Source organism: Herpailurus yagouaroundi, unplaced genomic scaffold (genome assembly GCF_014898765.1).
Source record: "Herpailurus yagouaroundi ecotype Mexico unplaced genomic scaffold, PumYag 192, whole genome shotgun sequence".
NCBI classification, from domain to species: domain Eukaryota; kingdom Metazoa; phylum Chordata; class Mammalia; order Carnivora; family Felidae; genus Herpailurus; species Herpailurus yagouaroundi.
In genome coordinates, this window is record NW_024412423.1 from 8,124,587 (window position 1) to 8,143,103 (window position 18,517).

At 43.8% G+C, this 18,517-nt stretch overlaps 1 protein-coding gene across 1 annotated transcript; it reads left to right on the forward strand.

The window, feature by feature from the left end:
- The first annotated feature begins 12,286 nt into the window (after positions 1-12,286).
- FAM170A (family with sequence similarity 170 member A) lies at positions 12,287-16,307 on the forward strand. Its single transcript, XM_040444306.1, has 4 exons — positions 12,287-13,359; positions 14,167-14,932; positions 15,242-15,300; positions 16,172-16,307. The coding sequence occupies exons 1-2, from the start codon at positions 13,188-13,190 to the stop codon at positions 14,886-14,888; spliced, it is 894 nt and encodes a 297-aa protein (XP_040300240.1). The 5' UTR covers positions 12,287-13,187; the 3' UTR covers positions 14,889-14,932; positions 15,242-15,300; positions 16,172-16,307.
- The last annotated feature ends 2,210 nt before the right edge of the window (positions 16,308-18,517 follow it).

The following is an 18,517-nucleotide window of genomic DNA, read 5'->3' on the forward strand; positions in this document are numbered from 1 at the left end:
GATTTGAAGAGCTGAGATAACAGTCTTCAAAAATTAGAAGGACTGTCTTAATGGAGGGATGCAGATTTGTTATTTGTGTCCCCAAGTGATGCAACGAGAAACAGCAACCTCTGGGAAAGTAGATGTGTCCTTACAAGGAAGTGCTTCCATATATATATATATATATATATATATATATATATATATATGTGTGTGTGTGTGTATACATACATATACATATATATGTGTGTGTGTATATATATATACATACATATACATATATATGTGTGTGTATATATATATATATATATACATACATATACATATATATGTGTGTGTGTGTGTGTATATATATATATATATTTAAAATTTATATCCAAGTTAGCATATAGTGCAATAATGATTTCAGGTTTAGATTCTAGTGATTCGTGCCCTATGTATAACACCCAGTGCTCATCCCAATAAGTGTCTTCCTTAATGTCCCTTACCAATTTAGCTCATCCCCCCCATGCACAACCCCTCCAGCAACCTGCAGTTTATTTTCTGTGTTTCTGAGAGTCTCTTAGGTTTTGTCCCCCTCCCTGTTTTTACATTATTTTTGCTTCCCTTCCCTGCTATTCATCTGTTTTGTATCTTAAATTCCACATATGAATGAAGTCATATGATATTGTTTTTCTCTGACTTATTTTGCTTAGCATAATGCCCTCTAGTTCCATTTACGTAGTTGGAAATGGCAAGATTTCATTCTTTTTGGTTGCCAAGTAATACTCCATTGTGTGTGTGTGTGTGTGTGTGTGTGTGTGTGTGTGTGTGTATCTATCACTTCTTCTTTATCCATTCATCTGTCAATGGATGTTTGGGCTCTTTCCATACTTTGGCTATTGTCAATAGTGCTGCTATAAACATTGGGGTGCATGTGCCCCTTTGAAACAGCACACCTGTATCACAAGGAAGAGTCTTCTGTTATCCCCACCCAAATACAGAGAGTTGTTATTTTCTTGTTTGTTTTGTTTTTTGGGGGACAGAAATGTTGGATACCTGGGCCTTAAGTTGTTGGAATACGAGCCAAGTAACTACTTGGTAGAGGAAATTCATTGCACAGGAAATTCAAGATAACCATTGAATTGGAGTACCACTGGGGACTGGATTTCACAGGCATCAAAGTTTTTTCCAACCCTGAGCATCTCAGAAGCTACTGGACTGTCCTTTTGGACTTTGCCTCCACCTTGGTCACTGTGGTTGGAATATGCTTTTAGCAGATGGATGGATGGACAGATGGGGGGATGGCAGGCAGAGAATGGAAAGAATCCATGATGGATGGCAGGGGAGGGAAAGAATCCATAATGGCAGAGCAATTACTTCAGCCCTTCTCATTTGGTCTGCCATTTCTATTTTCCCTTTCCTTTATATTCACAGACTTGCCTTAGACTGTGGGCATGTGGAGGGCTAATGCGTTAATCATGATCCTCAACTTAGCCCACCATCTCATGCCACTGGGTTCTTAGAAATGATACTTGAAATGATTTTATCAAGTATCAAATCAGAGATCAAGTATTGTCACGCTCCAGCACTAAGACAATCTGACTTGACTGCTTACATAAACTCTAGGTTTGTGAAACTTTTGGATGCCTCCTCTCTCTGGGGAAGACAGAACCTGAATTCTTTTCCAGATTTCAATGAGATGGAAATTTTGGGTCATCCAAGTGACAGAGAATTCATCAAAGGGTTTTATACACACTTGAAAGTACCTTTGAAAATTACTCATCTGCTAGTACACGACTGCTGGCTCTGTGTCAGGTAAGAATGTTCAACTGTTTTGAGCCTCTACTGGCTTTTTATCCATATACACACTCAATGAGATTGACAGAAAGCTTTTGCTCACAGCCTGCAGCCGAACTCTTGTAGAGTCAACCAATAAATATCCCAGCAAAAAAAGTGGGAGCTGACCATTTTATCGCTTTCCCTGGGGCAAACACCATGGGCTAATGGCAACATGTAATCTTCAGTGACCTCACTTGTCACACCTAGAAGCAGGTTTCTCTTTAATCCATTACAGACCTGTAAATATCAGAGAATCATAATTTATAGACCAAGAGGCATTTTAAGTGTGGGATTTGTGGGAATTTCACATTCCCCTCCTCATTGAAGATATACCACCCATCTTTTGGCATGGACACTGAGACCATGAATCTCATTTAGTTCCATGAATTGATGTCAAAGGTGTTAGGTTCACGGAGATTTTCAAAGCCCTACTAAATAGGTTTAGAGGGGAGATATGGCTCCATTAAGATTATTCCTTTTGGCCAGGGTTTTTTCTAGGCACCAATAATCATCTAACTCTGCTTCATAAAGTTTGCTTCACTTGCTTACAGTTTATACTCCTAGCAGCTGAGCCCCTGGTGAGGTGTCCTTTCTAGTTGTGCGTTTTACTCCAAACTCTGGGCTCTTTTATAATTAAACTTTGATTACTCTGGTTTTTTGAACTCCTTGAGTCTCATCTCAGTTTGTTAACATTGCTAATTTGCAATGGGTATATATGTTTTGTGTTCTTTCTTTAAAAAAAGTTTATTTATTTATTTTGCAAGAGAGAAAGAATGTGAGCCGGGGCTGGGGCAGAGAGAGAGAGAGAGAGAGAGAGAGAGAGAGAGAGAGAGAATCCACAAACAGGCTCTGCACTGTCAGCACAGAGCCCAAGGCAGGGCTTGATCTCACATACTGTGAGATCATGACATGAGCTGAAACCAAGAGTCAGACCCTTGACTGACCGACCTCCCCAGGAGCCCCTGTTTCATGTTCTTAATACATTGCTTCACCCTGGGACACCATCTCTAGAAGAGCTTGTCTGTTGCAAATTTCTGAAGAAGTTGAATATTTATTTTCGATACTTTCTCACCACCATGGCCAACATCTGTCTCCCTGCCAGATACCATCCTTTCTTTTCCCAATTTCCACATCTCCTATCCCATGAAAAAAAGGCCCACTTCTCAGCCTCTTTCCCCTAGTCCTTCCTAACCCAGGGGCTAATAATGGCTGAAATGAAGGTAGTGCTTCTCAGAAGGTTTAAGTATTCAAAGAATTGAATCTCTATGGCTAAATTTTAGGCAATGGAAAAAATCATTTGAGAGGGAGATGAAGGGAGTTGGGTTGATGACACAGGATGACCAGGGCTCGCTTTGGTTCAGGCATGTGGGTGTGGTGCCAATTCTGGGATAGATGCAGAGATAGCACTTCTGTGCTGGGATGAGGAAAAGATACGTAATGGGTCAGGATATTGTTTGGTCTAGAGAAAAAGAAGATCCTGTGTTTTTGCATTTGATTTATTTGAGCTTTGTTTTTGGGGGTTGGGGGAGCCTGTAAGGGAGGTAGCTCATACTAAGTGCAAGAAGCTGCAGAGATTCCAGAGATAAGCAATCATAGCCTCTTCTTCTCAAGGATTCATACCGTGTTGGGGGTGAATGAGACACATTCATTAATAGACTGATCCAAAGGCAGGATATGAAAAGAGCTATCAGAGGTACAACTGCAAGTGGTCCATTCTCACTAGGACACCTGGAGAGGCTTCTTTTCCAAAGTAGGATTTTAGTTCAACTTAAAAACAAATTGTACTTTGACAGACCTGTAAATACCCAGAACACACTGATGGTCTCACCAGAGGGAGGGGGTGGGGGGATGGGCACAGTGGGTGAAGGGGAGAGGGAGGTACAGGCTTCCCATTATAGAATGAATGTCATGTGGATAAAAGGCACAGCATAGGGACTACAGTGAATGGTATATAATAGCGTCATATATGAAAACAAAAACAAAATACAAATTGCTCTTTGAAAATCTGTACTTTTGAAAGAAATGACTTGAGCAAGGAAGGTGCTCTGTTTGAGGTGGGGAAGTCTGGCCCCGTAGCGTGGAGATGAGAAGATAGGTGTTGTGTTGTCTCCTGGAAAACTCAACAGGGACCTTAATCGTGCAGAGCTTTGAATACTGTGTTGAATGTTCTAGATTTTAATTCAGGAGCCATTTACAATTTGAGCAGGAGAACAATGTTCTTTCAGAAAATAACTATGACCAGGATGGGTTAAAGGCTGGGGATGATGTACTCATCGGTCTACAGTTGGGGGAAGAGTGGAAGATTGCCTCTAATTAATTAGCAGTGCATTGTACCTTCAGGCGCAAAGTAAGCAGCCTATCTCGATGCAAAAATCTTCTTCCCGTGTATGCATTATTTTTCATCATGGAGCGAATATTTCGCAGTGAAGTTACCTTTAAGATACTAAGAACAAAAGCTATTTGAAGCAAATGTTTCAGAACCCTTTGTTGCTTTGCACAGACCTGTGAGCAAATAGGATTCAGCTCAAGCATTTTCTGTAGTATTTGGTTCTGCAGGAGCTGTCACGCTATTATCTAGACTTTTGTCTTGGCTAGACTCTGGCTCTTGCCACCATTATTATTCAAAGACCTGGAGTGTCAACAAGGAAATCAAAATAGCAACATGAGAGCCAAGAGTTTTTCCTCCTATTGCTTGAAAAGTCTTGGAAATATTGTTTCCTTTGTTTTCCTTGAATTCAGAATATAAAATCTTCCCAGACCTCTCCTCTTTACCAGGTCACACATTTCAAGAGGCAGTGAAATTATTTTCCAGCTGTTTTTCAGTTTAAGGCAAGTGGCTTAGGAACTCCCAAGCCCTCCCTCTGTTGAGTATATTTAGAAAAAAGAAACAAAACAAAAAATGAAGTAAATGCCATGTAATCCCAACTATATCATCCTGGTATAAAAATCCCAACATAGCATGGTAGGAAAAGGTGATGAATTTTTATCTAAGAGATCTGAGTGCTAACTCTAGTTTTGTATGTGGCATGATAGTTTTGTTAGGTCTCATATCTCATGGGGAGTGATTAGGATTTTTCTACATGATCTCTGTGCTATTCATTGGTACTGTTCAAGATTATTTTTGCCTAAGAAATTCAGAAGATGGGAAGACACTTAAGATTGTGATCAACAATTTTGGCTAGAAGCAATGTGTTACTTTTGGGACAGAACATTCAATGGCAGTGTGAAACTCTGGAATTCTTTGTCAGTGAGGGCTGATAGTGGTGGCTTTTATCCACCTGAATCCAGGAATGAGGACAATGAGAAGTGGAACTTTGGCCAGCCCACAGTGGGTGCGTATAAGGAGTAGGAAATGAACTTTTATTTTTAGCTACTGTTTTTTGGGGAAGTTATTTGTTACAATAAAACAATTAAGCTTATTCTTTAAAAATTTAAAAAAAATATTTATTTTTGAGAAAGAGAGAGAGAGAGACAGAACATGAGCAGGGGAGGGGCAGAGAGAGAGAGAGGGAGACGGAATCTGAAGCAGTCTCCAGGCTCTGGGCTGTCATATGAGCAACCCAGGTGCCCCTAAGTTTATTCTAGACTGATATGGTCCCCAGAGAGTTTGACTGTGATGAATGGGGTAAAGAAGATGTTTCCTTTTCTTAAATTAAGATTTTACTAAGTTTTCTATAGATAAATGTTGTAGGTGCTTGGAGGGGAAGTAAGTTTTCTATCATTGGAAATAGTGAGATATAGACTAGGCAACTTCTTGAAGGCAGTGCTGTAGAAATTGAAGGTGGTTGTGTGATATAGTAAGAAATAGGTATTTGCTCCTGGCACAGAGCTCCTAAAACTCTTGGAGTTTCCTAAGTCATAAGAGCCATGAAGGTGGCTTATGTTAATGACACGACTTTGGAAGCGCCCTTGGATAGAGACTGGTTCAGGGAACCAACCACATAAATAGAGGTTGGCACTTTGAGTCCCACCCTCAACTTCTGGGGAGGGGAGAGGGGCTGGAGGTTAGATCAGGCCTCACTGGCCAATGATCGCATCAATTGTGCCTATATAATGAAACCTCCATAAAAACTGAAAAGGGCGGGATTCACAGAGATTTGGGGGAGATTTGGGGAGATTGGCATGGAAGCTTCATGCCCTTTCCCCATACCTTGTCCTATGCATCTCTTCCAACTGGCTGATGGAAGTTCCTGAATTATATCCTCTTAGAATAAGCTGGTAATCTAGTATGCAAAATGTTTCTCTGAGTTCTGTGGGTCACTCTAGCAAAATAGCTGAACTCAGGTGGGGTAAGCTGTTGGAACCTCCCAACTACAGCCAGTTGGTAAGAAGCACAGGTAACAGCTTGTGTCCAAGGTGTGTGTGTATGTGGAGCAGGGGTAGGTTGGGTGGGTTGGGGAAGTCATATAGGATTTACCCCTTACCCTGTGGAATCTGATGCTGTCTTGGGGTAGACAGTGTCCACATTGAATTGAATTGTAGAATGCACAGCTGGTGTTGGAGTATTGGTTGGGGAAGCCACTCCCTTGCACGTTAGAATTGGTGCCAGAATCTTAGATTCTATTAGAGATCTTCAAGGTCCTTCTAGCTGCTAGTCTAGCAGCTCCTGAGGATAACTTTTGAGCCTTACACTGGTTTATGGAGTGTTTTTTTTCCAGTAGCTTTCTTGCTCTCCCATGGATAGCCAAGAGGGTTTACTCAATGTGCCTTCCATGGATACTTGCACAGGTGCTAAGAAAAATTTGTTTGGAGAAGCAAGCTAATTCTTTAACTGAATCCCATAGCCAGTCACCTCTATTTTTAAACAAGTACTCCTACTCCAGTTTTTTTTTTAATTAAACTAATTTTTAGTTAATTAAATAACTAGTTTAAATTAAGCTCACTTAACTAATTTTTAGATCATTATGCATTCATGTGCTGTGTAAAAAATAATACAGAGAGATCCTATGTAAACTTTACCCACTTTGGCCAATTGAAACATATTACAAAACTATAGTATAATGTCACAGCCAAGACATTGACCTTGATAGAATCAAGACACAAAACATTTTCATGACCACAAAGATACTTCATGATGCCATTTTTATGGCCACACATACTTCCCTCTCACACTTACATACTACCCCTTAACCACTTAACTGTTCACCCACTTTCCATTTCTATAATTTTGTCATCTCCAAACTGTTACATAAATGGAATCATTTAGAATGTAAGCTTTTGGGATTGGCTTTATTTCTCTCAGCATAGTTCTCTGGAGATTCATCCAGGTTCATTCCTCTTTTATTGCTGGGTAGAATTCCATGGTATAGATGTATCACGGTTTACTTAAACATTCACTCACTGAAAGACCTGAGTTGTTTCTAGTTTTTGGTTGTTATGAATTAGCTGTTATCAATATCCAAGGATATGTTTTATGAACAGCCTTCTCATTTCTCTGGGATAAATGCCCAAGAGTGTAATTGTTGGATTAGATGGTACTTGTATGCTTAGTTTAAGAAAGTGCTGCAGTCTTCTCCAGAGTGGCTGTCATTTTACGTCCTCACCAGCTGTGTTTGAATGGTCAAGTTTCTTTACTTTCTTGCTAGAATTTTGTATTGTCACAATTTTTTTATTTAAACTTCTGTGATAGGTATGTAGGGGTGTTTGACTGTGGCTTTCATTTGCATGTCCCTAATGGCGAAAGACATTAGACATCATTTCATATGCTTATTTTCCATCTGCACATCCTTTTTACTCAAACATCTCTTCCTGTCTTTTGTCCATTTTCTAATCAGATTGTTTACTTTTTTACTCCAAGTGTGGGAGTTCTTTACATGTTACCGATATTATGTCTATTGGATATGAGGTTTGCAAATATTTTCTCTCAGTCTCTAGCTTGTCTTTTCCTACTCTTAAAAGAACCTTTCACATAGCAAATGGTTTTAGTTTTCATGAAGTCTAGTTTATTTATTTTTCATCTTGTGGATCATCTCTCTCCTGGATAATTGCAGTAGGACCACTGTTATTTATTTTTTTAAGTAGGCCACACACCCAATGTGGGGCTTGAGCTTACGACCCTGAGATCAAGAGTTGCTTGTTCTACAGACTGAGCCATGCTAGTGCCCCAATAGATCCCGTTTTCTTGATTCTGCCCTTAACTACCAGTTGGCTGTTGTTAACAGAGCAGAATGATCTTTTTAAATGTAATTGCTTGCTCAAGATTCTCCACACTTCCCATGTCACTCAGAATAAAAGCTAGTCTTGACAATAGCTTACTATCTGGTACCTCATTATCTATCTGACCTCTTTTCTTACCGTTCTCTTCGGCTCTCAGTTCTGGTTACACTGGCTTCCTTGATAATAGTCTATCAGGCCAAGCAACCCTTGATCCAGGGCTCTAACCTCTTCTTTTTGTGTGGAAAATAGAACCTTAGCTGTAAACTTTCTTATTTCTCTCAGGTCTTACTGAAAAGGGATCTTTTTAGTAAAGGCTTCCATGATTTCCCATTTAACATAGAAATGACCCATTTCTTACAGACCCAAATTCAGTTTGTTTTATTTTTCTTCATGCTACTTGTCAATATCTAACCTACTACATATTTGATGTATTTGAAAAGATGACCTGTCTTGTCTTCCAGAATTAAACTCCTTGGGAGAAAATGCTTTTGTCTGTTTTGTTCATAACTATTCAACTGCAGGATCTAGAGAGCTTGTCACATAGTAGAGACTCAATAAGCATTTACAGAATGAAGAATGAAGAAATGAAGGAACGAGTAAAGTATGTCCCAGCGTGGAGAATCTGCACTGGTACCACTGGAATAATCTTTTCTGTTGTGAAGAGAGGTTTGCTTCCTTGAGAAATTCTGGATCTAGGAAACATGCCTTAAGAATCTTCCTTCTTCTAAATAAACAAACAAAAACAGAAACAGACCTATAAATATAGAGAACAAAGTGATGGCTATTAGAGGGGAGGGGCAAAATGGGCGTAGTGGGAAAAGAAGGGGATTGTCTTCCTTGGAATGAAGGGATTAGAACTCTTAATGAAATTTCAACTCCTGATGAAGTCATAATCATCAGGGCTTACTAATGCTAAATATTGAAAGGCTGATGGGATCGTTATGGTGGAGGGGCTAAGCTGACAGCACTGGAACCCACTGATCAATCTCAACATGGTTAAACATGGGACAACCTTATGTGCTTACTGTTGTGATTTAATCGGAAGGCACACAACACCACTTATAAAATAATCTTGCAATAACGAGAAACTGAATTGAAAACTAATTAATTTTCTAGATCTAACTGCCTGTTTGGAAGGAATTATGGGTAATATAAGAACATCTTAAATGACATCACAAGATACAACCAACCAACTCCATGCTGCAGAAAATACTACAGGATAAATGATTTAGTTTCTTCAACAAATAAATGCCCCCTAAAAGGTAGGAAGAGCTCTCACAGACTAAAAGACACATTGACCACATGCTGTGTGTGGATCTTGATTTATTTCTGTTTTTTAAAAAATGTTTATTTATTTATTTTTGAGGGGGGGGGTGGGGGGAAGGAGACCGACCCAAAGAGGCTCTGACATGGAGCTTGAACCCACAAACTCTATCATAACCTGAGCAGAAATCAGAAGTCAGATGCTTAACCAACTGAGCCACACAGATACCCCTGGATCTTGGTTTTAATGAATGAAGTATAAAAAAGACATTTGATATGATTAAGGGAATTGGAGTATGGCTTGGTTATGAAGTGATATAAAGAAATTGTGGTTAAATTTGTTCCATAAGATAATGATAGTGCTGGTTAAAAAAAAAACAACAATTGTCTATTGGATATAAATACTGCTGCATTTAGTGAGAGATGATATAATGTCTGAGATTTTCTTCAAAATACAGTACTCCCCAACCCCCTCACACTCCTCCAAACATTGAAACTAAAGGAATTGAACAAAAAGCTATGTGTGTGGTGTGAGGGAGGGGGTGTGGTGGATAGGACAAGAATGAGAGAATATTGATAATTGTTCATACTGGGTGATAGGTCCATGGCACCACATCCCTGTTGTGCAATTTCTTTTACTTTTTCTATGCTGGAAAATTTCTACCACAAAGTTTTTTTTTAAATTCCTTTTTGCACCTTCTTACCTAGGGATTCTCCAAGAAACAGGAAGATTGAATCTCATCAGCAAATTCTCACAAGGGGGTATTTGTCCTGTTTTCACTCTCCCTGCTTGGAGACTGATGTTCCACACGTCCTTTCAGATTTGGACTTGCCTTTGTCCAGTGGGGACTTCTGGGAGCCTGCCTCATTCCAGCACACCAGTACTCCCCCCGGATCACGGCCACTGCCCCGAAAGGGGGTGTCTCTCATTTTAGACTGGGATCAGAAGGATCCAGATGGGTTGCCGCTTATAACTGGTATACATTTCAGCCCACGAGCAGAGGTGTGCAAGAAATAGTATGAAATTGTTTTTGTAACTCCACTTAATTTGTATTTTAAGCCTGGATCCTGCTGAAGTCCTGTTTGGATTTCTACCCATCCCTCTTCAGAAATCATACAGAGCCACAGTCATGAGGGTTGAGGTGAGAGCATGATTACTGTTTAGGGGGGTATACACTTGTAGCTTAGAGGTCCAGTGGCTCAGTTGCCATGTTTCCTTTTGGTTTGGTGACTCTTGTGTCATGGGTGGGACAGGTTGGTTCTGCTCATATGTACAACACAGCCATCAACTCCGAGAGTTTTTGCCATATCTAACCCTCTGACCGCACTTTAGAGATTCCTTTTCTTCCATGGTCCACAGACCTCTCTGTGATGATATAGATCTTAAGCTAGCAGGAAAAGAAGACAGTAAGTGTATAATTTCAAAGTTCCTGCTTCTGATAGGTTTCTGCTCAAGTATCCTCACTTTTCTGTGGAGTTTGGGATTTTAGAAATAAAAGCCCAGATGATAAGCACAGTATTGCTGCTTTCAGCCCTGCACGTCTTTCCTCTGGCCAGTGAACCCAGAGCCTGCTTCCCACTTGAATGCAGAAGGGAAAGGGTAAAAAATAAAGGGAGAAAGGGAAAAAAAAAATCAACAAGAACAGATTCGCATCTCAAAATATCCTTTCACTCTTAAGAAGATGAGAGTTGAATTCACGGGAAAGGTTCCATTGGGAAAAAGGAATGACTCTTGAAAATGGGGTCTCCGCATTTGCAAAGGCTGTGTGGGATCCAGGTCCCCAGAATGCTCTGACATCATCAGTAAGGTCAGAGAACTCTGCTGTGGGCCTGGTGACCTTTGAACCTTAACAGCCCTGTGCTGTAGTGAACCCTGGGCAGTGCTGCTCACTCTCTGAGCCGTCTGACGTCCTCAGCCATTTAGGGGACTCACCTATTTTTGCTTATATTGGGCCATTTCATCATATTTTCTGAGAGTCAAGAAGGGCCAGCCAGCGAGGGAAAAGAAGAGCTGGGGGTTAGGTGTCTTCTAAGAAGCTTCTGTAGCTGGTACCATGAAACAGAGACAAAAGAGGAAACATCTGGAAGATGAAGAGTCCCAGGAAACGGCTGAGCAGGGAGGAGGTATGTGCTGGGCACCTTGTCTGGGGGTGGGGCACAGAGGCTGCAGCCAGTCTGCGCCTCCCCCAGGGAGGCGGGCAGCAGATGTTGCCGCGTCCGTCCTGAGGGTCCCCGGTGGTGTGAGATGGCACAGGAAGGCCAGATGCCCCCCAAAAGCCAGGGATTCATCCCTGCCAGTCTGAGAACTTCTCTCTTGGCCTGCTCAGGCCTGGAGCTATGCTGGACTCAGAGCAGGCTGGGGTCCCGCTTGCCCAGGCTCAGTCCTGTGTTCTCTTTTATCCTCTTTATGTGATTTTCCTCTGGGGTCCCTGGGTGTGGGGTGTGATGGGTGCTGATAGAGATCGACCCATCAAAGAGGAAAGAGAAGCCTTGCTCAAAAACATTTTGAGAAGTGACATGCCTGTGCAGAAGGAGATGGTCTAGGGATGGCATCATACCGAAAGTGTGGAGATCGTATTCCTTTAGCAGGAAGAATTTGCCAGTTGATCCATGGGAGTTTGTGAATCTACAGGTGTGGGCTTTCCAGAGGAGACCAAGGGAATGGAGGGGTCTTTTACAGACCATGCCCAGATGGAGGGGGGTGAGAAATGTAGTCAGGGACTTTCAGGGAGCTCCGAAAGCTGTGGATTTACTTCCTAGGGTGCATGGTGACTGCGTGCGTTTTACACAAACAAGTAGCTTGTCCTGAGAAAGTGGGTGGTCACATGCAAGAGGTGGGGCAGAGTGGAGCCCACCCCAGAGATCCAGCCGGAGGCTTCTGTCCCAAATTAGAGCTCTCTCATCAGCTTCCACGAGGTCCAGGGCCCTGAAGAGTGTAAGATGGGCCCTGGGAATGGAGGCCTGGACAGGAGGAGGATTTTGATGCAGCAGCTGGGATAGGACAGAGAAAGCAATGATTGGCAAGATACGTTTGTCTCTCTGTGTGTGATGGGGCAGGGGGAGCAATGGGGAGAAGGGGGAGAGTGTCCTTAGCTGTGAAGTCTGTCTTGTAAGGTTCCTGTCACTTACCCATATACATTCTGATAGAGAAAACAATTGCACGTCTGCACACACACTATTTTATTAAATTGTACAGAGCATATAGGCACATGTGCATATCACTCGTCCACTGTGTTCACATACGATCCATGTGTATCGAAGTCCTCTCCCGTTACACCAAACTCTGGAGTATAAGTGTATCACAGATACTCTATGGTACATACTTACACTAAAAATAAGCATGACCCAAATATTGCACGGGAACACTCGCAAATAAAAATTATTTGTGGTTTACCTGAAACGCAAATTTAACTGGGCGTCCTCCATTGTTGTTTGCTAACTCTGGGAATCCTTGTATACTTCACATCAGCTGACATATCATACCCTGATTAGTATCTGTCTTCTACCAGAACGTTCCACATTCCCAGAGCCTAGAAGAGTGCCTGATACATAGTAGCTGAACACTGTTGAAGGAATGGATAAATGAATGATTGAATACACACCATAAATACAGACCATATTACATAAATCAGGAAATGTGACAGGTCGCACGGTTCCTGAGTTGTGAACACACGCTATGCTCCAAACGCTCTATGCGTTTCTACCGTGCTCGCCACACCGTCCCCACAGGCGTGAAAGGTTTGACTGATACATGTTATTCTCACGTGTCAGACATGCTGTTCACAGCCACCACTCAGGCCTTCGCTTCTGACAAGACACTAACAAAATAGTTATCGATAGTAACTAAATGCAGGAGTATCCACCGGGGACCAGACGGTCGACCACGTGTATTCGCTGAACCTGACCCGGGTCAGACCCTCTGTTAATATTTGTTGGATGGATGAGTGATGCATTAGCATGCCCCACCCATGGTGTCTCAGGCTTTCCTATCTCTCTCAGGAGTCTCGAAGTCGCAGGAGGATGCCCTTCGGCTTGGATCCCCTGGGGTGGCCAAAGGCTGGGGCGCAGGGGTAGGGGAGGTGTCCTCTGCCTCTGAATACTTCTCCTGTGTTTCTTCTCCACGCAAGTTCATCCATGGTGGTAAGCGTTCAGGGCTCCTTGGATGTGGGGCCCCTTGGGTTCGGGGCTGGAGACACACAGATCCAGGAGAGGCTGGGAAGGCATCCAGGACAGTCAGAAGTGATCAGGGCTCAACGGAGGAGCCTGGGAAGATGGCGTAGCTGTTGGGAGAGTGTGGATACAAGCTCCATGTGGGGGAGCGTGAGCCCTGGTGCAATCATAGTGGGGAAGTTAAGATACAAGGGCCAGAAAGGTCCGAGCTCGAGCTGTCGGGCTGAGGGACAGAATTAAGCACCTTCAGAGGAGCTGTGCAGGCTTTGCCTTTATCCTTACTTCCAGAGAAGGGCGGAGCATCTCAGCACAGGCCTCTCCAGCTCTGGAGCAAGACCATCCAGTTCAGATCCCCACGCCTGACGCCCACCATTCACTCCATGCACGTCCATTCTTAGCACACACACCCCAAGCCCGTGATCTACAGTGCCATGTTCTCCACCACTGTCCCCATGCCACATGCACACGTACCCCGCTGGTAGCCCCAACTCAGGTTCTGCTCATGGCACGCGCAACCCACCACCGTCCCTCACGTTCTGCAGTGCCCTGCTACCTGACTCCACACCCCCACATACAGACGCCCCCCAGTCTCCCTACAAACACTCACAGCCTGCAGATGCCACCAGATACACCACCCCCCCCCCACCTCCCCGGAGTATGAACACCAACACCAAGCTGCTTACACCAAGAGCCCCTCTGCCCTCTACCACACTTGAAGCTCCTTCAGCTTCTGGTCGGCCCCACGCACGTTCTTATGTCTCTAATTTCCTTTCCCAGGAATCCGGAGAGTACATCGAGACAGTCCCCAGCCTAGATCACCCCTAGTCCAGGGTCAGGAGCGAGGGGAGACTGCTCCCCCCTCACACCAGGTCTCCTTCTCGTCCCCTTCATCCTATAAGACCTGTGTGTCCTCTGTGTACAGAAACAAAGAGGAAAGGGGCATGAAAATATACTACATGCAGGTACAAATGCAAAAGGGTGTGGCTGTCTCCTGGGAGACAGAGGAGACCTCGGAGTCACTAGAGAAGCAGCCGAGGATGGAAGAAGTGACCCTTCCTGAGAACGTGCGGGTAGGTACTCCCCCCTCTGATGTGTCCACCAGAAACCTGCTGTCTGACAGCGAGCCCAGCGGGGAGAACAAGGACCACGAGGAGCCGGCAGAGTCAGACAGCCTGCCAGGCTCACCCACTGTTGAGGAGAGACCCAGAGCCAAGACCCCCGACTGGCTGGTGACCGTGGAGACTGGCTTCCGATGCATGGCCTGCTGCCGGGTCTTCTCCACCTTGGAGGTCCTCCAGGAGCATGTCCAGTACGGGATCAGGGAGGGCTTCAGCTGCCATGTGTTCCACCTCACCATGGCTCAGTTGACGGGCATCGTGGAACCTGAGTGCACCCAGGAGGAGGAGGATGAGAACGAGGAGGAGGGGGAAGAGAAGCAGGAAGAAAAGGATGAGAAGGAGCAGCCCGCGCAGGAGGACCCTCGCGTGAAGCGACCCTGAAGCCAGTGCCCAGGCTGTGTGTTTCATTCTCCAAAGGACAACAAGTGAGCTGGGGCTGAGCGTGTGAGGGCTCTGTGCCTTCTCCACAACACTCCTGTCTCTCCCATCCAGGCTCACTCCTCCAGAACGGAGAGTGGGGAGCTTTGACAGCTCAGGGGACACCTTAAGGAGGGGGGGTGGGTGAGCGGGCCCCTTGCTTCTTGTCCAGGCATTTGATACAGTTATGAGTGTCAGTGGGGATTCATCCCGAGCTTTTCAGCTCCCGCAGGAAGTCCTGCAAATTTCCGAGGGCTAACCGAGCACCTTTCCTCTTGAACCAAGAAGTGTCTTTCTCTGTTCTGGTTTCCACACAGCAATTGAGATCTGTGAGCCATAAATTCCTGGAAGACGGTGTGGCCTTCTTTTGGGAGAAGTAAGTAAGGCCTGAGGTTGGTGTGGTCTGAGCTGATGTCAGGGGGTTCCAGGGGAATCTAGGGGAAGGAATTCCATGGCCACGTTGGGTTACCTTGTGGCTCCGCAGTGGCATCAGCTTGTGGCATACTCAGTGCATCCAGGAAATTGACCTCCATTTCCTTAAGTGAGAAAGTGAGAATTGAAAAAAAATTTTTTTTGAGTTTTTAAAATTTATTTTGAAAGAGAGAGGAGGTGGGAAGGGGCAGAGAGAGAGGGAAAGAGAGAGAGAGAGAGAGAGAGAGAGAGAGAGAATCTCAAGCAGGCTCCTCACCATCAGCACAGAGCCTGACACAGGGCTCGAACTCAGAAACCGTGAAAGCGTGACTTGAGCCAGAACCAAGAGTCGGATGCTCAACTGATGTAGCCACCCAGGTGCCCTGAGAAAGTGAGAGTTTTGATTGGCATTTATTTCATTGACTGCATGACTGACCTGAGCTCTAAGAGCAAATACTGCCAGCAGCCCTTCTGGGATGAGAGCTCATTGCAACTTCAAGGGCTAGGAGTGGTCTGGAGAGAGGACATGGGGCCTAGCAGGACCAGCGGTTTGAGGTGTGAGAGCCTTCGGCCAAAGCCAGCATCTTATCCCGGCCCATGGATGTAGCCCTCTGGAAGAAAGCAGAGTGTGGAGGGAGAGAAACAAGGAAGTGAGCCCCCAAGAGATCTGGGAATATTCCAGAACCTTCCGTTTGCTATAGTAGGTCTGGAAATAAAAAGTGTGGTGTGTGTGGCTCTGAGCTTTAAGGCAAAGGTGAAGGGTCACCCTGACTCATGGAGCTCACGTTCACTTCTTGTCTCTTCCTGTTCTGCCTTATGTGTTTAATCAATTCCAGGGAGAAGAAAGGATCCTGGGTATAGTAGCAGATAAAATGCCAATGATGTGAAGAAAGATGAAGGAACCGGCATTCAATCTGGCATCACATGAAAATATAAATACCATATGCAATAAAGGCTGTTTTCCAAACCTTACCTGGATATGTTCTTTAAGTGAAGTTATCTATCTGTCTGTCTGTCTATCTATCTACCATCTACATTTTTCCCTCTAGTGGCTCATGAACCAGGTCTCCTATAAGCACCAAAGACGCCCACAATCCTTTTCCAGCAGCAACAGTACTGAAGCACTCGGGATTGGTTAGGCTTTTGTGTGACTGTTTTCACAAGGCTGGATTCCACAAATGACAAATTACACTGGCTTCAGAAGAGGTCGTCGGTAAGTAGTGGGTGCTGTGAAAACTGTCCTATGGGTCGTGTTTGAAAGCACTGTGAAGGCAGTCTTCAGAGGGCTGCTGGCTGGTGTGCATATCTCCCCAGGTCTGGCCTGGATGAGGGTTTATGAGTTGTGGCTTCACAAGGAAACACCAGGACAGAGGAGAAATTTCTGAGTTTTGAAGCTGTCCATGGAACAGGTCCCTCTTGCATGGGTGAGACTTTGTCACAGTGCTCAGAAGAGGCCATCTAACCACACCCACCCGTTGTGTTTGCAGAGATAGTTGTAGCAAGAGTTTAAGCCAATAAGCTCTGATATTTTCAGTTCTGACATTAAATTTCCATTTCTAAATAAATTCTTCCTCTAGCCTCTCAAGTTTTTGAACTTTTCATCCCTGAACTTAATCTTCACAACACGGCTACCACCCCCTGGAACTAAAGACGTCTAGGAGGCCCTGAAGACTCATTTCGATGCATGAGGTTGTCCCTGGACTGCAGGTGAGGGGGTAGTTATGTGTCTTTCTAATCTGAGTAGGGGGGCAATGCCAGGCTTTAGAGAACAGATGGAATTAGAAGGAAATAATTCAACGTTCAGAGACTCTGTCCATTTAAGCAGGATAAGGTCTAATTCCAAAGTCTTATGGATTTTTTTTCGGAATGTTAAATGTGATTTCCATGGGGCTTTATTGAATCAACCATGGTTTCTGTGATCTGGCGTTGTCATTTTTATTTGAATAATAATGATAATGACAATAATAATAATAATAATAATAATAATAATAATAATAAACCAGTTTACTCACCGGTTTCATGTTTCTCAGCTTGTCCAATGGGGATGTCGTCTGCATATTCACATGTTTTGCCTCAAGATGCCCTGTTTCCCCTTTGACTGCCATTCCAGGAATTCAGAATTGGAGGCTCATCCTACCCTTCCGTACTCACACCACCGTCTGGGGGATTCCATTCCCTCTCTGACGGCGTCTGTGTGCTCTGTAACCTTCCCCTTTGTCTTGTTCCTTTGTTCCTCGAGCCCATCAGGAACATTCCCTTTCCACACCCCACACCCCCAGTCTTCCTGGGTCTTCATCATTTTCTTCTTTTCTTGGAAGGTTTTTTTGACTTCTCTCTTCCACTGACTGTTTCAAACACTGAGAGCTTATTTCACATAACTCGGTGGGATGCTGTTGACACAATGAGAGATCTGGCTGCCATTCCTGTTCAGAGAGAGACTTCCCTGAAAGCACAGAGCAGAGCAACACAAGGGCCTGTCGGTCCAAGTCAGGTGTTGCAGGAAGAGTTTATTGCGAAGTGTGGAGACACTTGCTGGATTTTTAAATTTGTTAATCTTGTATCCACCTGCCTTATTAAACCTGTCTTATTCTTACTAGTTTATCTGTGTGTTCTCCTGGGCTTCCTGGATAAATGTTGATGTTAAATGTAAACCGAATGCTCTGTGGATAACTTGAGTTCATTATAATTCATTTGATAGATACTTTTTTAACGTTTACTTATTTGCTTTGAGAGAAATAGCACAAGTCAGGGAGGAGCAGAGAGAGAGAGAGAGAGAGAGAGAGAGAGAGAGAGAGAATCCCAAGCAGGCTTCATACTGTCAGCTCAGAGCCTGATGTGGGGCTTGATCTCATGAACCATGAGATCATGACCTGAGCTGAAATCAAGAGTCAGTCACTTAACTGACTGAGCCACCTATGTGCCCACGATTACAGTGAATTTGTAACTTGATAATCCTGTTTCTCATTCTTTTCTTATCACCTTCTAATAATTGTATCTGCTTTATGCCACAGTCTTCACACATCAATAATCCTCCTTAATTCTGTTGAAGCAGATGAATCCATTAAGAATCTTGTCTTTTTCTCTTTATTCTTTGCATTTCCTTTCTAACTTTTAAGATCCTTTTCTTGCCTCTTTACTATCCTGACTCTTTTTTCCCCCTATTTCAGTAAACTTTCAGTCTC

Coding starts and splice junctions, on each gene's coding strand:
- FAM170A (XM_040444306.1), top strand. CDS start 13,188: ATGGTGTCTCAGGCTTTCCTATCTCTCTCAGGAGTCTCGAAGTCGCAG. Junction 13,360..14,166: donor ACGCAAGTTCATCCATGGTG/GTAAGCGTTCAG, acceptor TTCCTTTCCCAG/GAATCCGGAGAGTACATCGA.